The following is a 22268-nucleotide window of genomic DNA, read 5'->3' on the forward strand; positions in this document are numbered from 1 at the left end:
AATGGCATTATAAAGATGTCACACTGTGCACACACGTGCGCGCGCGCACAGCATTTGATCTCCTTGCTTTCTTCCTCTCAGGAATGCAACTTACACTCTTTTTCTTTAATCACAATGGTGATTTATAGTGATCTTGTGTGCCACACTGTCTTAGTCTTTTCTGCAAGTCCTACAACATCTCGCACTTAAAACAAGGCCCTGCCTATCAAAACCACTCAAAAGCATGAGAATACTTATATTGTACAAAGAAAGGTTTCTCTTTAGTAGACCAAATCAATATTAGGTTTATATGCCCGAATGTCTACCTCTAAGTCATATATATATATTTAAATGTATTTGTGTGTATGTGTGTACACATATATATAATGGATTGCCATAAGATCCAAAGGAACAGAGCTTTCTATTGGCAGTATTAATTATCTTGGCATTTTGAGTTGCCACAGCATACACTTTGAGCCCACGGCTTATGTCTAGCTAAGAAACATCTTCATGTATAGTATCCGACTTCAAGCATGGCTTATGTGTAGATCCTTTTCTTTCCTCCTCCGTCTATAAGCATACCATACTGCCCCAAAGATCACAATGTACAAAGCTTTAGTAACAGCTTTTCTCATGCTTGGAAAGCAGGTGTGTCTGCAAACTTGTATACATGCTTATAGTGACTATCAGCGTATCTTAACCCCACAACTTCATCCACGGGTACTGCAGCAGCAATTTCTTTAAGCTCTTCTTGAGAGAGCTTTACTTTAAGGGAACCTAAGTTCTCGTCAAAGTTTTTCGTCTTTGATGTGCCTGCCCAAATCAAGAGCATCCCATGTCATGCTTCGCAAACATGCAAGTTCTTACCGCGAAGCAAATACAAACTTGCAGATTTAAGGTGCTTACCAGGAATAGGCACTACATCATCCCCCTGATGCAAAACCCATGCCAAAGCAAGCTGTCCTGGTGTACAACCATGCCTCTCTGCCAGTTTTGCAATATTCTCATAGAAAACCTTGTTTTTTTCGAGATTCTCACGCTGAAACCTTGGGTGTCGGACCTGACATGGACACAAATGCATTATGTAACATACCTTGCTGAACTCTTGTTTTAATTGTACCCTATATGCACACACGCACACATTGCTGGACTCTTGTTTTAATTGTACCCTACATTGATGCACACACGCACACACACACCCAACCATAAAAATATGGATAAGTACTTATAAAGCTTACCAGTCTACCATCTGTATCAGACAACTGTTCAGCAGTGGCTTTTCCAGAGAAAAAGCCACGGCCTAGAGGACTGTATACTACAATTCCAATTCCCAGCTTCCTGTGGGTTTAACCATCACAAACGGCCTGTTGTTAAACTGAGAATATGCCACAAATGCCTACAACTGCATTACACTCCAGGTTTGATATGGGTTTACTTCTGCATTCTTAACCAAGAATTCTCTAATTATGTTTTGACAAACCCTATTCTAATTATGCTTTGACAAAAGCTATGCTATGCTTGTGCATCCCAAGCATCATAGTAGCAACAGAACGGGAACGGAGCAAAAGCCCCACCAAGGGAACAGGAACGGACCAAAGGGGGAACGGGAACGAGGGGGAACGACCTAGATAATTCCTAGAAATGACAATAAATCTTAATATACAATGCTCATTTTAACACCCATATTACGTAACCTTAAAACAAAAAGACATACTTACAGAATTTGCAAAAGTTTAGATATAACCAAACCACACACACACTAAAGTCTAGTGCACCACACAATTTGCATGGCTAGATACTAATAGATCTTAGAGGTCAAAATAAATTAGCCCACATCATATATAACATAAGTGACAAAAGACAAAATGTGGCCCACGGCCTAGATAGAAGAAACAACCCAAGTCCAGAGTCCAAGCCTCAAGGTGACATGCAAATAGTAAGGAGATATCATGTATGGCTACTACCAATAATGCCTTCAAGGAGACTATCATCTATGTCATCCAAGAAAGCCATATCATCAAGACCAACATCTACAGCATCCAAATCTTCAACCCCATCCTCACCAGGATCTGCAAGTCCATGTGTCTCCTCATCATCAGAGGACTCCTCATCAAGTAATATAAACTTCTCTAGTTTGAGAGAAGCCATATCACCAAGCAAGCGCAAATTAGCACTCAACAAAAATCAAGTCATTGACTTGTTTTGTCCCAAATTTGTTCCTCTTCTACAGTTGCTCAATGGGAGAGGAGCTTGCACTTTTGAGACAAGATCCTTACTGCCAATGATTGAAGCTCTGGTGTACGAGCCCCATAATCCTCCCACCATAAAGCAGCTCCTATCTTGAACCCGTCTCTCTGTGCATCGGCCGATCCCTAAACAGGCATTTTATATCCCCTTTATTGTATAAAATATTTCATAAACATATGAATTGTACGAAACATTTCTGAAACGTGTTTCATACTAAGTGTTTCTAAAAAACTTCTCCAATTTCTGCTAGGCATACAAAACATTTCTGAAACATGTTTCATATGAAGTGTTTCTAAAACGCGTTTCATACGAAGTGTGTCTCGAACGCCTAGCAAAACTTCTCCAGTGTCATTGTACGAAGTAGTTTCTGCTAAGCCACAAGTCCAGCATGGAATGATCGATTCCCTTATACCTAAGCCTATAACCAGCTCCGGGCTTGGGATGTAACCGTAGTGTTACTATATACCTATGCACGCATGTACACAAGCATGCATGTGTATGTAAGGTATGTATGTATGCATGGCTGCAGGTGTGTTTACACAGTCTCAATAAGTATGCATAATGCTAGGAACATCTTATGTGAGTGAGTGAAGTTCAAGCTCACGATCAAAGCTGTTAACTGCTGGAAAGGCTTCAATGATTACCTGCACAATGGAACGATGTCGTCTTCAATGTCCCTGGTCCATAAGGACCATTCTAGCTGAACAGCACTAATTGGATGAACAGCATGAGCTCTCCGAATAGTGTCAGGACTTGCCTCAGACAAACCAACGTACTTTATTTTTCCTTCTTCCACCAGTTTTTTGAGTTCAAACACCTGTTTTACAAAGCAAGCAAAGAAAAATGTGACAGCTTTTTAAAGCAAACTCTCACTAAGATCTTACTTTCATATTACAAGGAAATGATTTTATCACATGAGGTGAATTACTTCTGTAATGGACTCAATAGGATAAGGTCCATGAAATGGCATGTTAGCTAAGATAGATTAATTGTAAGGAAATGGGCTGGTTAAAGGAAAATCAGTGCATTTCATCACTAAAAACAACGTATCTAAAATTCATTTGACACAACATCTGAATTTTCCTTCTTTTTTTTTTCTCTCAAAACTCGTCATTTAATTACATACTTGCTTACATGTAATGTCGAGTGAAAACTAGTCCCCTTTTCCATCTCTTATCATTCCCACCGTGAATTGCATTCTATCACTCAAGTGTTGAGTTCTCCACGTCTAGACAAGTAGAGAAGCCAAGCCATTTCTGATCTGGAAACCAAGCCATTCCCGAGCCATTTCTAATCTGGAAACCAAACCATTCCCGAGCTGGAAACCAAGCAATCCCCAGCTAGAGCATCACCAAGTAAGGCATACATGAAACACATCACAATAAGATTCCACTTGTGTGAGCACTGGGTTCCCATGACTCTCACTGTTTACGATCCGTGAAGCTCGTCCATTACTTGGCGACACTGCATATCATTGTAATTACAAAACAACAAAGGGAAAAAAAAGGGGTTTGGCTAGTACTCGCCACCCAACCCTAGGCTCCAAACCAAGCGTAGTGGTAAGCCACCCACCGAGCTAGACACCAGCACAACCCTAGCAAGCACGTGCCCACAAAGCATGCTAACCCATTCCACATATCCCAGCCATCTCGGCTCTCACTGGCATTGCCTACCAGTGGACTAACCACTAGCTGGGACCCTTGGGATGCCCTAGTCCAAGGGAGAACTCCACAACTGGAACTACTCACAAATGAGCGATAATCCCAACTATGTAGCCACTTGACCAATTCACACTACTATAAGAACTATCCGGCCGGTCTCTAACACTAGCCACGTTATGTCCACACAACACGGGACATAACATTCTCCACCTCCTAACAAGAGAGATTGGAAGACAAAATCCAGATATTGGTGTCGAACTGAAGCAACATTCTCCCAAGTGTTGTGGATGGTGTAATCAAGGTATTAGCTTCAGAAGCATCATCACTAGCAAAACCTTTTGACTACAGAACCTTATACCAAGTGCTAATACCTTGATTACACCATCCATAATTATTTTTCAGAGTGTAATCATCAGTAGCATCAGAAGCATCATCCTCAGCAGAAGCCTCAACTTCTTCAGCAGGATCAGCACCATCACCATCATCATCATCATCAACACTAGCAGCATCAGCATGGGAGAGCATAAGAGCCTGTCGGCTAGCAGCAAGGTGCTATGGAGTGGCAGCAGGTGTGGCAGAACCAACATACAGCAAAGTGCAGCATTTATTCAGTATTTTATCAATGGTTCAGGTCCACACCTGTAACTCGCGGCGGGTGCCCGGGGAACTAGGGCCTTTTATACACTTGTTGATACCATCAATGCATGTTAAAACACTTAAACATGGCCACAGCCTTAACACATATCCATCATCACTCTGCATAAAACATAAAGCTGGACAAAACATCCACAAATGCTGAAAATGGAGCTTGCACGTGTGACGCCGCATAGAGGCCGGAATAGGCCGACCTCCCCCCTTGGAGTATTTTATTACCCAAGGAGAATAATATCATGTACAAGCTTTGAGGGCCTTACTCTCCCCACAGGAGATGCCGGATTATCCATATACAAATGCCATAACACAGCCCAACACAAGGCTACCAAGCCGGAACATAGGCTGTAGAAATGCCGAGCCAACAATATAATCCATATATCTCCGTGTGGGTACTGATTCTTCCCCAAAAACCACAGGTCTTCATGCAATAGAAAGGGTACAACAAGTACAACTCTCCATTCAGCCGGTACAGCAAGCACAATGGTTGGTACAGCCGATACAGTGGCTGGTACAACAGCAAGTACAAAAGCTGGTACAGGTGGTACAATGGGTGGTACAGCAAGTACAAAAGCTGGTACAGCCAGTACAAGGGCTGGTACAGCAAGTACAGCAAGTACAGAAGCTGGTATAGCCAGTACAATGGGTGGTACAGCAAGTACAGAAGTTGGTACAGCCAGTACAAGGGCTGGTATAGCAAGTACAACAAGTACAAATGCTGGTACAACAAGTACAATGGCTAGAAATCATAATAAATGATTAAATACCCTTGCCTTCAGAATTTCTTCGCGATGGAAGCCTCCAAAACAGTCCCCAACAGCCGGTATTCTTCATGGGCAGCCTGAGAGAGAGAGAGAGAGAGAGTAGCCATCATTAGGGCAGCCTGTAACGGTGGTAGAGGCTAGTGTGCAGCAAGAGAGCCTCCATTAATGAAGAGAGAGGGCTCAAATTTATAGATTTGGGCCTCCCATGAGCTAAAATGGCAAGAGAAGGCTACGATGACAAGTGGAGAGCCACACAATAGCTGAAGTGACAAGTGTGAGGCCACTTGTCTCACTTTATAACAAGTGTCAGGCCACTTGTCTCGCTTTGGTCCACTTTCTTGCCACATGTCCCAATCTAAGAGATGGGTCCTTCCATAATCTTTACCTCTACCAACTGGTAAACATTCTGTCATAGGCACTTTGCCAACTCTTGGTATCTGCTCAATTCCAGATGTAATGACGTGAACAGAATTTCCATCGGAGTCGGGCCAAAAATAGCAACTGTCCTAAATTTTTAGAGTGTGGTCTTTTGTATTCTAGGATAATCCCCCATTCCCAAAGCTTGTACTTTCCAAATATTTAGACATCTTGGAGTCCACCAGACCCGTTTCATACTGGGAAATGTCCAGGTTGGTGACATCCTCCCCAACTTCTTAAAAGTTGTCCGCAACTTTAAGCTTCAAGCCATATATTCAAGATATAATCATGTCCCATCGATTGGGCGAGACGAGATAGTCTCAAAAATCCAATATAACTGAAGAATCCATGTCCCAAAGAAATGGGCGAGACTAAATAAGTCTCCATAATACCAATATCAAAATCATGTCCCAAGATAAATGGGCGAGACAAAAAAACAGTCCCATAAGTCCAGATATCATAATCATGTCCCAAGATAAATGGGCGAGACAAATCAGTCCCATAAGTCCAGATATCATAATCCATGTCCCAAGATAAATAGGCGAGACAAATCAGTCCCATAAGTCCAGATATCATAATCCATGTCCCAAGTAAATGGGCGAGACAAAATAAGTCTCCTGCCAACAAGACATCGGTCCACATGACCCTTGGCATAGACATAAGTCCCGTCATGTCCACTTTACCACTTGCACTCCGTGTTGGTACTCTGACCACACACCTTGGATGAGAGGTGGGCTTACAAGAGACACACAATTAGCCAGAACGGCCGACCCCTCCCTTGAGTAAATTGTATTACTATTGGAGAAATTCAATACATAGCTTCACAGGCATCCATTGCCAAATCCTCCATGCCAATGCATATGAAATTCAGTATTTAGAAAACAATGGTATGTCGATGTAGATCACCAAGGAGCTGCCTTGACGCCCGGCCCGACTTCAGTGCCCATATTCTCTACCATTGGCTCTATGTTCTACCAAGCAAGGTAGCAACATCTTGAAGAGCACTTAGGACAAGAGAAATACTACACAGGGCGGCTAAACAAGGAGTCCTGAAAACAATCACTCGCAGGCATAGATAACCTGGTGTTCCATAAGCATTTCTGCTACACATAGTTTATAGGCGTTTCGGCCACCAATAGTTTGTAGGCATTTCGGCCACCAACTCACACTAACCTCTCAAGTGCCCATGTTCCCTTCCATCTGCTCTCTATTGTTCCACCCACACATGGTAGAAACAAACTTCAAGAGAGCACGTAGGACAAGAGAACACTACACAGGGTATGTTGTGCTTGTCACTACCCTTTGAAGTGCCCATGTTCCCTTCCATCTGCTCTCTATTGTTCCACCCTCACATGGTAGAAACAATCTTCAAGAGAGCACGTAGGACAAGAGAACACTACACAGGGTATGTGAATCATGAGTTTCATAAGTCCAATGCATCCCAAATAAAGAGAGCCAAAAAGAATAATCCATCCCAGTAAAAGGGAGCCATAAACATAATCCATAAACCTGAGGATGGATCCAAATCCCTAGAAAAGAAGTCCAGGAATCCATAGACCTGTATATCATAATCTTTGTATACCATAACTCTTACCACATACTCCGTGCTATCCACACACCTTGGAGTAGAGGTGGACTTTATCCATAAAAGCATCATATCCATGAGATATCCAAAGATTTCTTCTCTATAAACTGGGACAGATTCGTCCTTAATCTTGTCCAAGAAAGAAATCTCCATAGATATAATCCATCCCAATAAAGGGAGCCATGAAAAGAATTCATCCCATTAAAGGCAGCCATAAACAATGTTTCCCTGAAACCATCTCAAGGCAAACAATAACACCTTTCTCCTTGCATAGCTATACAAGGGTTAGTGAACATCAAAAACACTACATAGTAAATAGCAAAAGCACCAACTTTGCAAACTCAAAGTATACTTAGCTGTTCTTTGCTAGGTTGGTCCTGAAGCCAAAAGAAATATCTCCTCACCATATTCTTAAGATATCCCGAGATATATCTCCATATATCTTGCCTGTAAGCTTGATAATATAATCCACAATATCCATATGGAAAGAGTGCTAAACGTGTGCACATAAAGCCAACTCCATACTTCCAAGATAAATTTTGTGAATTCATAAATCCTTACACCAAGCTGTCTATTGCTCATGCTCTTGCTTCATAGGCTCTGAAGTGGCTGGCCATGCTTAATAGCAATGATGGTAAGTGTGGTCCCCACTTGAGATCTTTTCTCTTCCTTATTGATAGAAAGAAGCCTCTGCTTCCAAGAAAGCCTATGCTCTGATACCAATGTAACTCGCGGCGGATGCCCGGGGGACTAGGGCCTTTTATACACTTGTTGATACCATCAATGCATGTTAAAACACTTAAACATGGCCACAGCCTTAACACATATCCATCATCACTCTGCATAAAACATAAAGCTGGACAAAACATCCACAAATGCTGAAAATGGAGCTTGCACGTGTGACACCGCATAGAGGCCAGAATGGGCCGACCTCCCCCCCCCTTGGAGTATTTTATTACCCAAGGAGAATAATATCATGTACAAGCTTTGAGGGCCTTACTCTCCCCACAGGAGATGCCGGATTATCCATATACAAATGCCATAACACAGCCCAACACAAGGCTACCAAGCCGGAACATAGACTGTAGAAATGCCGAGCCAACAATATAATCCATATACCTCCGTGTGGGTACTGATTCTTCCCCAAAACCATAGGTCTTCATGCAATAGCAAGGGTACAACAAGTACAACTCTCTATTCAGCCGGTACAGCAGGTACACTGGCTGGTACAATGGCTGGTACAACAAGTACGGTGGCTAGTACAGCAGGTACAGCAAGTACAAAAGCTGGTACAGCCAATACAAGGGCTGGTACAGCAGGTACGATGGCTGGTACAGCAAGTACAACAAGTACAAAAGCTGGTATAGCCAATACAATGGGTGGTACAGCAAGTACAGAAGTTGGTACAGCCAGTACAAGGGCTGGTATAGCAAGTACAACAAGTACAAATGCTGGTACAACAAGTACAATGGCTAGAAATCATAATAAATGATTAAATACCCTTGCCTTCAGGATTTCTTCGCGATGGAAGCCTCCAAAACAGTCCCCAACAGCCGGTATTCTTCATGGGCAGCCTTCAAGAGAGAGAGAAAGAGAGTAGCCATCATTAGTGCAGCCTGTAACGGTGGTAGAGGCTAGTGTGCAGCAAGAGAGCCTCCATAAATGAAGAGAGAGGGCTCCAATTTATAGATTTGGGCCTCCCATGAGCTAAAATGGCAAGAGAAGGCTACGATGACAAGTGGAGAGCCACACAATAGCTAAACTGACAAGTGTGAGGCCACTTGTCTCACTTTATAACAAGTGTCAAGCCACTTGTCTCACTTTGGTCCACTTTCTTGCCACATGTCCCAATCTAAGAGATGGGTCCTTCCATAATCTTTACCTCTAAAAATATCCCAACTGGTAGACATTCTGTCATAGGCACTTTGCCAACTCTTGGTATCTGCTCAATTCCAGATGTAATGACGCGAACAGAGTTTCCATCGGAGTCGGGCCAAAAATAGCAACTCTCCTAAATTTTAGGAGTGTGGTCTTTTGTATTCTAGGATAATCCCCCATTCCCAAAGCTTGTACTTTCCAAATATTTAGACATCCTGGAGTCCACCAGACCCCTTTCATACTGGGAAACGTCCAGGCTGGTGACAACACCAGGCCGACAGGCCCTGGTGGCTAACCAACTGCATCCCTCACATATATATAAGCATAAGCACATAATTCATTTCATCATTCAGTTCATTCAGCATTTCATAAGTCTAGCTTCAGTAGAAGTTATGTAAAAGGGGTCAAGGGTCAACCCCTTGGGGCTGACCAACGCCCACACATATACAAGCTTTTATGCAACCAAATTGTACCATATTAAAATACAGAAAACCCTAACACCAAATCTCTCTCTTCTTCTCTCTCCTCTGTCTTAAATCATGTTTAATCAGCATCAATGTTCTTAATCAGGCTTAGGGTTGTGGATCACTACAGCAAAGGCCTCCGCGCATGCAACATTGGTATCAGAGCATTCAAGCTCAGCCCACTAAGCATTGTCCCAAGGAAGGTGCACAGTTCCAGCAGAAAGGATGCAGCAGGGTAGTAGATGGAGTGGTAAAGCTAGAGGAAGTATTCCCTAAGGGTATGTACGCAGAAACAGTACATCATTAAGCTCTCGTATCAATTCCAAAGGCCTAGCAACAGGCATGATCAGTTCTAGCACGTGACCTGACGTTGTGTTAAGGGTAAGGGAAAGTAGGCATGGGGACAGCAGTTGAACAAATGCTCAGCACTTCGGCAAGACTTGGAAATGGAGATCAGGAGTGAAGGTGTTCAGACAAAAATATCAGTCAAAGTCAAAGTCAGTTAAAAGTAGAAGGTCAAAGTCAGTACCAGTTTAAAGTAAGAAGTCCAGAGAGGAAGGATGACAGAGTGTCCACTCTGTCATTAAGTTTAGCAAAAGGGAATGTAACGTGCACACCCGTGCCATGGCTAATCATATGCATGAACAATCTTAATCCCTGGTTAAGCAATAGGACATCATCATCAATAGCATCAAAAGCATCATCAGTAGCAACATCATCCTCAGCAGAAGCTTCATCTTCTTCAGCAAGATAAGCACCATCACCATCATCATCATCAACACTAGCAGCATCAGCATGGGAGAGCATAAGAGCCTGTCGGCTGGCAGCAGGCCTTGTGCAGCAGTCAGCCAGGTACTATGGAGTGGCAACAGGTGTGGCAGGACCAGCATACAAAAAAGTGCAGCATTTATTCATTATTTTATCAATGATTCAGGTCCATAGTAGGCCGGCAGGCCCCGATGGTTGGCTGACTGCATCCCTCACATATATATAAGCATAAGCACATCATTCACTTTATTCAACGTTTCATAAGTCTAGCATCAGTTTTTTTTGCTCGCTGAAGCTCCCGCCTTCACCCCTGCTCGCGCTGCCTGCTCGCCCCTCGCCTTCCCTCCCTCGCGCCCCCCCCCCCGCCTGCCATCGCTTATGCGCCCCCCCTTCATCTCGCCTCGAAGCGCCTGCCCCCCTTCAGCTCGCCATCGCGCCCCCCTCCCCTCGTCAGCGTCCCGTCCCCCCCCTCTGCCAGCCCTCTCTCTCCCCCCACCTGTCCTTTCGTGCTGCTCCCGCCCCCCCCCCCCCCCGGGGTTTTTTATTCTTTGCCGCATTATCCCAACCCCCGCCCCTTCCCTTCTTGCTGGTTTTTCCACCCCCTGGGGGTTTTTCTTTTTTTTATCCTTCCGCCTTCCCTTTCCGCCCTTCGTGTGCAGCTCGGTTCTTGCAGGTATCGCATTCGCTCCGCCTTCGCCACAGCTTCAGACTCTGATGGAGGCTCCTCCCGCCCCACCTCAGAGGGACTCTTCTGCAGCCCCCTCGACCGCCCCTGAGGATACCCCCATCAGGCTTTCTCTTTCGCCAGAAGAGGAAGCGAGCCTCGCCGCAGAGGTGGAACGCCTCCAGGCACATTCCACCATCTGCCGTATAGTCGGCACTCGCCCCAACAGAGGGGAGATCCGGGATCTTCTTCAGGCCCGCCTTCTTGCAGACGTGGGCAAGATCCTGGACGTTCAGCTTCTGGGCCGTGGACACTACCAGATCGAGTTCGAGACTTCCCAGAGTGTGGCCCAGGTCCTTGCCATGAGTCCCCTTGACATCAGGGGCGCTCGGGCATTCTTCAGACCTTGGCAGCATGGCTTTGACCCCGCAGCGGCCGAGTAGGGAGAGCGCCTTTTCCATGTTACTGTTTGCTTCCTTGGACTCCGCCGCGAGTACCTTCCGCTCCTTTCGAGGCTAGGAGCATTGGTGGGCTCGGTGCTCGAGACTGGCCCCACTGCAGCCTCAGTGGTGACTAGAGCAGCTGAGCTACCTTCGGTCAGAGTCTTGGTTCTTGACATCTCCTCCCTTCCGAAGGTCATTCAGCTACCTAGGATAGGGGGGGGGGGGATGGATTGATTAGAGAGTGGAGTTTTCGGGGCTCCCGAACCAGTGCTTTATTTGTAGACAGGTCTGCCACCTGGCCAAGGCCTACCCTCGTAGGAGACCCCGACCTGCACCGCAGCAGCAGGCCGCTGATGGCCCGCCCACAGATGCGGCTCGGCAGGCAGCCTCCGAGACACCTGCTCAACCCACAGAGACCTCGGAGTGGCAGCCTGGACAGGGGCGCCGCCGAGGGAGACAGCCCCAACAGCACGCCCAGAGACCGATGCAGTAGCAGCCACAGACTCAGCATCACTGGGTTCCCGTGAGAAACAGCTTTGCTCCCCTCCAGGAGGAGACCCCAGCGCCGACTGAGGACCAGGAGATGCCAGCACCCCCTCCTTCGCCCCACCCCCCCTCCCCCGTCCCCCCCTCCCGCCTCGCTTCCTCCTTCGCCTCCTCCCGTCCCCGTTCCGGTTTCGGCAGTGGCTCCTTCCCCACCCCCCTCCTCCCCCCCCCCCGCTCGCCTCAGCTCCTCGGGAGGCCCTTGCAGTCCCCTGGCGTTCACCTGCAGTCCGGAGGGCTCTAAGCACCGACCTTGCTCGAGCACCGCAGAGGAGACTTACCATGCCGATTCGGGCTTCACGGATATCCTCTATCCGCAGTCGGCTAAGTCGTCTCGACACTAGACAGCGCTCGGAGACTTTTGATTACTCCTTCACACGGCTTTTTGGAGCAGAGGGCCCCCATGAGCCAGCGCCCATCCGAGTTCATGTAGTGATACCTCTGGCCCGCGGGGAGGAGGCACTTGATTCAGCGATGGCCTTCTCATTCCCTCTCTGTGGCCCTTGCGACCGGGAGTGGACCCTAGAGCTCGCTCTTAGCACTTTGAAGACTCAGGCAGTTGAGTTTTCTCACCATGTGAGCGATCTGGAGGTGACAGATGTGATAGGCCGACTATGGGAGTTGGCTCATTTTTTCATTGATCCCGGGAGTGTGGATGCCTCAGGGATTCGACATTTGGTCGTTCGCATTGTGGCAGACTTGGCACGCGACCCTGGATATGTATGTATACACGAGGGTGCTCTGTCTGAGTGGGAGGCAGTCGCCATGGGACACAGCCACTGGCGCCTAATCCGAGATTCTTGCAGTACACCGGGTGGACAGATTCGTAGCCGCTCGGATGGGGACTATTCTCCATCCAAGCCGCTTGCGAAGGCCCGCCGTACGGCTGAGACAACATCCACCTCAGCAGATCATCCATGAGGATCATCTCATGGAATGTAGAGGACCTTGGCGGCGCACATTATATACGTTATCGTGGTTGCTTGAGGCAGGAGCTTCAGAGATGCCTGGTTGGGGGCAGTATTGATATTCTGTTGATGCAGGAGCACCATTTGGGTGAGAGCAGGATCCGAAGATATGGTTCGGTGATGCCTGGTAGATGGGACACCTTTTGGTCTGCAGGATTTGGCCCTTTGGGTGGGCAGGGAGGAGTATGTATGGTCATTGCGGATGTATGGCGGCAGGCCATTGTGGATCGCGGGATCATTGTGCCTGGTAGAGCACAGTATGTTATTCTGAGGACGCATGATGAGCTCTTTGGCGTGCTCAATGTCTATGCGCCCAACCATGCTAGTGCCAGAGCAGAGTTCTGGACCCAGGTTACGGATGCATTGCCAGAGGCCGCACATTGGTGTGTCGGGGGAGACTTCAACATGCTTGAGGACCCGACCGATAGGGTGGGAGGCAGTCATGTTACAGTGCACGGTACGAAGCTTGCAGCTTGGGAGCGATTTTGCATGACACTGAGGATCACTGATGCATGGCAGCATGAGGCCTTCTCCCGCTCTCAGGACAGTCTTAGTTTCTCCCGGTCGGATCGCCAGCAAGGAGGGACTAATCTATCACGGATTGATCGCTTTTATGTGGGCGACAGGTTAGGGGAGCGAGGGGGCTCCGTTGGCATTCTCGCTGGCACCTCTTTTTCAGACCATGCGCCAGTTATTTTGACTCTTGAGGAGAGGACACGGGAGACCAGCTTGCAGTTGAGGATCCCAGAGAGGGTACTTACAGATCCTAGTCTCGCTGAGGACATTGAGAGGATATGGCATGATAGTCAGAGCTCTGACCAGGATGCAGCAGGCCAGTGTGCCCAGGGACTCATCGAGCTCCGCTCTTTTTTGCACGCTGCGCCTTGACACGGCTGGGAGAGGCCCGCGAGAGGGAGCGTCCGCTGAGACGTAGCCTTGCTTCGCTTCAGCGCCTTCAGGAGCAGCAGCCTACATGTGAGTGGGTGGCGTCCCAGCTGAGCTAGGCACGCCAGGAGGTTAGAGAGGCAGAGGAGCAGAGACATGAGTTTTACTATCGTCGCCAGGCCTCTCAGTGGACGCAGCTTGGTGATAGAGTGACTGGGAGTTTTTTGAGATTACTGGGCCCCGCCATGCTCGAGCAGGAGTCTGCCAGCTTGGGAGGCCGGACGGCTCGGTAGCTACTGAGCCAGAGGAGATCAGAGCCATAGCCACTGGGTTCTATAGAGACCTGCTCTCAGCAGAGCCAGCCACTGAGGCTCGGGATACTTGCAGACAGACTGTGTGGGCCCATGTGCAGAGGAGGGTCACATATCGTATGCGTACAGTTCTGGGTGAGCCTCTCTCAGAGGTTGAGCTTGCTGAGGCCTTGAGGGTCCTTCCGCGCCATAGTTGCCCAGGGGAGGACGGATTGACACGTGTCTTTTTTATGCGCTATTGGGACCTTTTGGGGCCAGGCCTCCGCAGGGGCTTTCAGTATGTTTTGGACACTAGGGTGATGCCACAGAGCTTTACAGAGAGCCTGATCTTTCTTATCCCCAAGGGGGAGGGAGTATCAGATGATATTCGGCATTGGAGGCTTATTACGATCCTCAATACTGTCTACAAGGTCTTGCAAAGGCCTTGAGTTTGAGGATCCAGCCCTTCCTGGGGGAGTTGATTCATGCTACCCAGACAGGATTCGTCAAGGAGCGTAGTATCCTTGACAACATTTTCACCTTCTGGGAGGCGACGGCCCGAGCTAGATTTCTTGGTGAGGACTTGGTCGTGATGCTTCTCGATTTTGAGAAGGCATACGATAGAGTCGATTGGGGTTTCTAAGAGGGCACTATGCTTCGCCTAGGCTTTGAGCCAGGTTGGATTCGAGGGGTGGCGGCTCTATATTCCACAGCTCGTAGCCAGGTGCTGATTGTAGGAGGAAGGGGCCCGAGTTTTGAGTTGACCAGATCAGTCCGTCGGGGGTGTCCTCTCGCCCCGTTTCTTTTTCTCTTCTTTGCGGAGGCTATGAGCATGTATCTGACGGCAGAGGAGGTTGGTTTGAGAGGACTCCAGCTCCCAATCAGGGGGGAGGACCTGCTCGATGCTGAGTTTGCTGATGACACGGGTTTATTTTTGCATGGCCAGGAGGCCAATCTTCAACGGGCAGAGCAGTCGCTCCAAGTTTTTAGTGCAGCTTCGGGAGCATTGATCAATTGGCGCAAGACAGTGGCCTTTTGGATCAGTAGCGCTCCCACTCCGGCATGGAGCCCAGACCCGGGTTTTAGATGGATTCCTCCTGGCACAGCAGTGCGATATTTGGGATGCCAGATTGGACTAGATTTGTCACCTGAGCAGCAGATTGCCCCGCTTCTTCTGAGCATTCGGAAGAAGCTTTGGTATTGGAGTACAGCTTGGCTATCCTTGGCTGGGAGGGTGGTGGTGGCAAATCAGTTGCTTTTGGTGACCATGTGGTACATTACGTCTTGCTGGATCTTCTTGAGCTCTTGTATCAGCCAGGTACAGAGGCTGATCAGGAACTTTCTTTGGTCTGGGCGAGATGGTCAGCCAGCCAGGGCAAAGGTTGCTTGGGCAGTTATTACACTTCCGTTGGCCCAAGGAGGCTTGGGCATTATAGATCCAGTTGATCAGAGTAGAGCCTTATTGGGGAAGCTTATTGTTCGGGGGCTGCTTCCAGGTGCTGAGCCTTGGAAAGAGCTTCTTTTGCAGCGGCTACAGGCTCGAGCTCCCCCAGCAGGGGGCACTTGGGCACCAGAGATACGATGGATCTTCACAGAGATGAGGAGGACAGGCCTTAGTAGAGGATGGGAGGACAGATCTGCCTTCAGCATCCTGAGAGCTTGGGAGCTACTGAGACCAGGGCTCTCTCAGAGACCTCCTTCTTGTGATGAGGAGCGGGCCAGACAGCCGCTCATCTGGAACCCAGCGGTTCGCACAGAGCAGGGTCATATGCTGGGTTCTCGGCCTCGTCTAGCCTGGGGACCACTGGCGGCAGGCCCAACACGCAGTTTTGGAGACTAGCAGGCCTTCTGCAGTCTCCCAGAGGAGATCCAGGTGGAGAGACTGGGTCACTTCAGAGGGGGGTTGATTATGAGGGATGACATTCAGGAGGCACTCACAGAGGAGTGGTTCACGCCTCTCGAGCCCATGGCCCCACGGTGAATGGGAGCCTTTACTCAGTTGGAGATCCTGATTGCTGTCAGAGCTTGCACTAAGGATGGCAGATGCCTCTACTATGAGATCCAGGATGAGGGCAGACTTCAGAGAGTGGAGGTGGAGTCGCCTTTGGTTGCAGAGTGCATCTTTCAGAGGATACGGGTGGTGGCCGCCGCTTCTCGGAAGTGGCATATAGACCCAGACCCTGCAGATGTGGACTCTGATTGGCATATATGGGCATATGCAACGCGCCCCTTGGCCCGGCTCCAGTGGGACCCTGGCGAGTACAAGTGGCATGATCCTTATGCACCCCTTGAGGCCACACAGATCACCTTTTTCCAGTATACTGTTCGGTTGGGGCGACATATTTTGACGACGAGGAGGATGGTCTCTCCAGCTGCATCGGGGCACTGGCGGCTTCAAGGACTCTCACCGGAGTTCTTGGAGGACTTTTGGACCTGGCTCTGGGCTAGTCGACAGGCACGCAGGATCTCGACTTTCCAGTGGCTGGTCGCCCACAGGGGTTCTGCAGTTGGCACCTGGCTTGTCTACAGTGGTCTTCCGGTGGCCTGCGTCCGATGCGGCCACCCTATGGAGACACAGAGACATTGCCTATGGGACTGCCCTCAGGCGCAGCAGATTTGGCTGCGGATGCTGCGCATTCTGGCCCCCCTCGCTCCAGAGGGGATGTATACGTGGGGTGCCGCTGCTTGGTCGACTTCGTCAGGGCCTGCTATGGGCTATGAGACGGAGTAGGACAGCCAGGCCATCAGATTCATTAGGGGCCAGCCTCGCCATGTTCCTTCACCGGACTTCTCATCCGCCGGCTGGACACAGGAGAGGGATCTACGATGGGAGCTCCTCAGCAGCCTCACCATATGGTTCACCTAGAGGGCCCGGTGTTTCAGGGCCTTTGAGGGGAGACTGGAGCCACCAGCAGAGACTGTTCGGGGGATCTGGCGGGATCTCATCCACACCCTACGAGGACAGTACGACCGCATCCGGGGCGACTCGGATGAGGCGATCTTGCGGTGCCAGGCCTTTCACACCACTTGGCGCAGCGGCCCCTTCTATACCCTACACGTGGGGTCCCCCCGTTGGCACTACAGGCCACCTATTTGGCTTTTCCCCCCTCTCCTATTGTATGATATAGCCTCTCAGTTCTTTGTACTGATTCTTGTATTTTTCAGCACCTAGGGAGAGTCTCCCTGGCTGCCTTGCTTTGTTCTCTGCTCTGTTTTCTTATGAGCAGAGAGGATCTTTTGTAGCCCTACGGGCGTTTTTATATAACCAATGAAAGGATCTTTTCTCGAAAAAAAAAGTCTAGCATCAGTAGAAGTTCTGTAGAAGGGGCCAAGGATCAACCCCTTGGGGCTAACCAAGGCCCACACATGTTGTCACCACTTCTCTGGCAAACATCTGGAATGATGTCATGATTGAATACATGTGGAAGGGCATGGAAGGATTGGTATCCTGGTGTGAGTTCCTGGCATGATTTATGAACCATGGAAGGGTGGTAACCCTGGTGAGTGACTCTAGACTCATGGAAGGGTGGCTACCCTGGTAAGTACTTTTTGGTCCTGTGTGGACGACGGCGCGTGTGAACGGGCTAGTTGGATGTACAAGATGTAAGTTGGGAGATTTCATCCACTATGTTTGTGCACCAGCATATGTATGTGAGTTGCACATGCATGGATGACTTGTTTTTGATGCCTGGACATTGCTTGGTATTTTGCCGGTGAATGTCCACGGGCATCGGGGACACCTGGACAACCCGTGGATACGCGTGTGCACACCTGTTTGGGACTCATATGGTTTCCTTATGTGTTTTGCACGTGGTAAGTGTGCACACTTAACCCAATTTATTCATTATTTCATGTTACTAAGGTTTATTGGGTGCAGGGTTCACATTCACTTAAAGTGTGGGTGGACACACTTATAATTTTATAAGTGAGTTCACATCAGGCTGGACTATTTTTAATGAACCAGGCCAATTATGAGAGATGGGCACCCGGGCACTCCCAAATAGCTCCACGAGTTGCTATTCTGGGTGTGGGAGGGCCAAAGTGGGCAAGCCCTGACTTGTAAAGCCCTCATCAGGAAGTGGTGGGCTGTTAGGAGCTGTTTGGACAGGAAAAACAGCAAGTTTACTCATTTGCATGAGCTACAGGTGGTGGAGTACATGCCAAGAGCAAGAGTCCCAGGGTTGGGTGGCTGCTATTTCTCTCTCTACAGGGCAGGTCGACTGCATCTACAGGGCTGCAGGCTGTTAGATTCGGTTCCAAAAGCTTGCGCATGGCTGTTTGGACTATTTTTGTGCTTCTTTGCTGAGAACAAGGCTTGGTCGGAATGAACAGAGCCTCAACAGGAGCTGGCCGATTGTTATAAGGGCCATTATTGGCTGTTTTTACAGGTTTGCATGAGGTTTCTCGCGACGAAACTTGAGCAAACATGTCCCTAGACAAGTACCACGCCTGGGGATGTGATCTGGTGGAACCTTTGGGTGGCCAGTGAGCCAAAACCATGGCTGGCTACTGTTTTGCAGGTTTGAGACAGCACTTTGTTAGAGGGTGACCACTCTATCAAAGTATTGGAGTGGTTGGTGATCACTCTACCCTGGTTGGTGACCGAGGGTATTTCTACAGGAGCGGTTGGTGATCGCTCAACCTTGGTTGGTGACCGAGGGTGTTGCAACAAGAGTGGTTGGTGACCGAGGAGTTGCAGGTAATGTGTTTACCTATGTTTTCACAGTTGGATAAATCTAGTGTCAGCTGGATGAGTGTGTACTCTCCGGGCACCCGCATCTTGTACATATAAATACTTCTGTTGGTAACAAAGATACCTCGGGGGGGGGGGGGGGGGGGGGGGGGGGGGGGGGGGGGGGGGGGGGGGGGCCAACTTCAGCCCCTAGTGCTGTGTCATGTGCAAGTTGGTTTATGTTTGCAGGATGTATATGCTCATGTACTGTTTCACAATGATGGTAATCATGTATATGCCAGAAATGGTTGATGTATGTATGCTGTTTTGGTAGTGAATTGGTTCCGTATAAACGTGCCCATTAGTGACACATGTACAAGCTTTTATGCAACCTTTTTGTACCATATCAAAATACAAAAAACCCTGACACCAAATCTCTCTCTTCTTCTCTCTCCTCTATCTTAAATCATGTTTAATCAGCATCAATGTTCTTAATCAAGCTTAGGATTGTGGATCAATACAGCAAAGGCTTGCGTGCATGCAACATTGCCGACAGGCTCTTATGCTCTCCCATGCTGATGCTGCTAGTGATGGTGATGGTGATGGTGATGGTGATGGTGATGGTGATGGTGATGGTGCTGATCCTGCTGAAGAACCTAAGGCTTCTGTTGAGGCTGATGCTGCTACTGATGATGATGTCCTACTGATGCTTAACCAAGGATTAAGACTGTTCATGCACAAGATTAGCCATGGCACAGGCGTGCATGTGACAAGAATGGCCAATGCTGAGCTTGTGGGCTTGATTTTTGATACTCTACTCTCCCCTCAATCTGATTTCAGCGCCAGCTTTCTCCCTCTTTCCTGGTGCTATTTGACAAGATCAAACTCATGTATATATGGTTTTAGACACTCGCAACGCTTGGCTATACTTAGTACTCATGTTTAGGTGCTATGGGCAAGCATAATGGTGAGCTTAAGGGTGAGAGGAGAGCCTCCTAAAATGGCCAATTCTCATGAGATCCAGAAATTTCAGGTTTGTCAAATGAAGCCTTCAACTCATATAAAGTGGTTAGATGCCTAATCTAGCTTGCATGAAGTGATTCAATCTTGTTGCTCACCAATGAGGAGTTGAATTCTCTTCTTGAAACTCACGAATCAATGAGAATATGGGTATGATTTTCTTTCGACTTACGACAATTTTTATGCTTATAGGAATGCTTTAAGAATAACATTAATGAGGTCTCAAGGGTTGTGTGATTGATCTATGCCTTAAGCTATGTTTATCTACTAAGTAGATCCCATAATTCAATCCATGTTCTGCTTGAAATTCAAATAGCTTATCATTTGAAAGGAGTTGCAGAGGAAGTTGCTTTCTTTCATAAAAAAGTTCATAGAATTGGGTTTTGATCTTGTTTACTTAAGGTACTTTTCATAAAGTTCCATGTTACCTAGGCATGTCCATTGTGAGATGGTAGTCTACATAACATATGAACAAGATTTTTGGATTAAGTAGGATCAATGTCTTTGCTAATTATCAAGCTTGTTGTGAATAGATGCCCTGTAAATGGTATCCAAGGCTTAAACAAGATTTCATATACTCTCATATATGCAAATCTCTAACAATGTTTAACGGTTCATTGAAGTTTTTTCTACATGCTAGATGATCCAACCAATGTCTAGTAGTTCATTAAAGGTTTCCTAAGTTTATCTAATGATTCTCAAAACCATGTTTAAGTGGTTCATTAAAGCTTTTTCAAAAATATACTACATGAATCAACAAATGCTATATCTTAATGATGCTCAGTAATATGTCTCAAGGATGCTTAAATGTTAGGTCTTCGTAAAGTCCTAATGATGCCAATTATTTTTTTTCCCCAGGAAAAAGATCCTTCTATTAGTTACCAAAAAACAGCCACGAAGGGCTAAATACAACCACAAAGGGCTAAATACAACCACAAAGGGCTAGATACAAACTCGCCTCCATGTACGGGGCGGGGATCAAAGAATCAAAAGGTGGAGAAAGATGCACTTCTCCAGCTGGCCGCTCTATGAGGAGAAGGCTATCACTACAAGGGGAGGGGGAGGGGGAGGGGGAGGGGGAGGGGGATGGAATAACCACACAGGTGGTCTGTAATGCGAAGTGGAATCACCACCTCTATATGTGAAAAGAGGGCTAGGCCACCAAAGCCTCAAGAAGGATTCCTGCCGCTTCCGCATGCGGTCAGAGGCACCCTGCTACTTCCCGCACTGGCCGCCGAGGGTATGAATGATATCGAGCCAAATGCTTCTAATGGACTCCGCCACAAGCAGAGTGTGGATGCCTTCGATGGTTTCGCTGCATCGAGCTCTCTAAATGTGCCAGGCTGCAATGCTGCTACAAATCTCCCGTCTTTGGCACGAATCCGGGGTCCAAAGATGAGTAGATGGGGCTGAGACTGGTACTGCCGAAATGCGAAGGTGAGAGACCTGAAGGGCTAGCCCCCCACCTTCCTCCTCATAAGCCATGACAAACTCAGCCTCTATGGCCCAAGCGACGGTGCCCCATGAAATGATACGGGTCGAGGTCTTGCCCATCGTGAAAATGCGGAGAATCTGTTGCCAAACCTGCTGAGCCTTCGGGCAATCCCAAAGACAACATCGTTGAGACTCCCAAGGGTGGCCGCACCTCGGACAAGCTGCTGGTCGACCGCCAATGGCCAACCACCAAACTCTAGTGTGCCAACTGAAACTGGCCTTCAAAAACTTGATGGGCGGTCAAACAAACACTCGCACACAAAACACTTCAACACCTTTGAGGACTTGGAAAAGGAAAACAAACAGGGGGAGCTAGAGTGCTCCTGCAAATAGTACATGGACACCGATTGGCTCCAAAACGCAGTGGCGCCCCTTGCGGTGTTTCTTTACTTGATCAAATTTGAGTACAAAGTACAACTTGTAGAATCCTCCACCAACAGGATCCCTTGTAATTTCACCCAGGACTTCCAAATGAGAACTCTCGTTATTACAGCACAGTATACCATAGAGAAGGTACACCTGTACAACACCTCCTTGCTTTCCAAAGGTCTTCTCCATCTCTACCATGGATCCTTCAAACCTTTTCCCAAACAGCACTAGGGCTATACCATACCATATGTCCTTCCCTATAGCCACAGCTTGCATGTAACCTCGATTCACTGAATCCAAAGACATGTTTTCCACATGAAACCAAAGACCTGTATCCGATAAACCAAAGACCTGTTTCCCATTAACCACAGGCATGTTTCCTCGAAACCAAAGTCTTGTTTCCTCTCGAAAACCAATGTCATGTTTCCATGAGAAACCCACATATACACCATCCAAGCACAGTGCCAAAACCAGGGTTGTTTTCCATAGCACCAAGCGAGAGAGAG

General features: G+C 47.9%; 1 protein-coding gene across 2 annotated transcripts in view; it reads right to left on the minus strand.

Annotated features, from left to right (window-relative positions):
• Window positions 1-241: 241 nt before the first annotated feature.
• LOC147634767 (putative aldo-keto reductase 1) overlaps window positions 242-22268 on the minus strand; it is a 51467-nt gene continuing 29440 nt past the window's right edge. For both annotated transcript variants that reach the window (XM_086803946.1, XM_086803947.1), the window contains 4 exons: window positions 2871-3043; window positions 1218-1317; window positions 886-1039; window positions 242-792 (listed from right to left, as the gene is read on the minus strand). In XM_086803946.1, the coding sequence (XP_086660072.1) occupies window positions 611-792; window positions 886-1039; window positions 1218-1317; window positions 2871-3043 (609 nt within the window). In that variant the 3' untranslated portion in view covers window positions 242-610. The remainder of the gene's footprint in view (window positions 793-885; window positions 1040-1217; window positions 1318-2870; window positions 3044-22268) is intronic.

The sequence above is a fragment of the Cibotium barometz genome, chromosome 10, assembly GCF_041138505.1.
Source record: "Cibotium barometz isolate CiBa-2024 chromosome 10, ASM4113850v1, whole genome shotgun sequence".
Classification (NCBI taxonomy): Eukaryota; Viridiplantae; Streptophyta; class Polypodiopsida; order Cyatheales; family Cibotiaceae; genus Cibotium; species Cibotium barometz.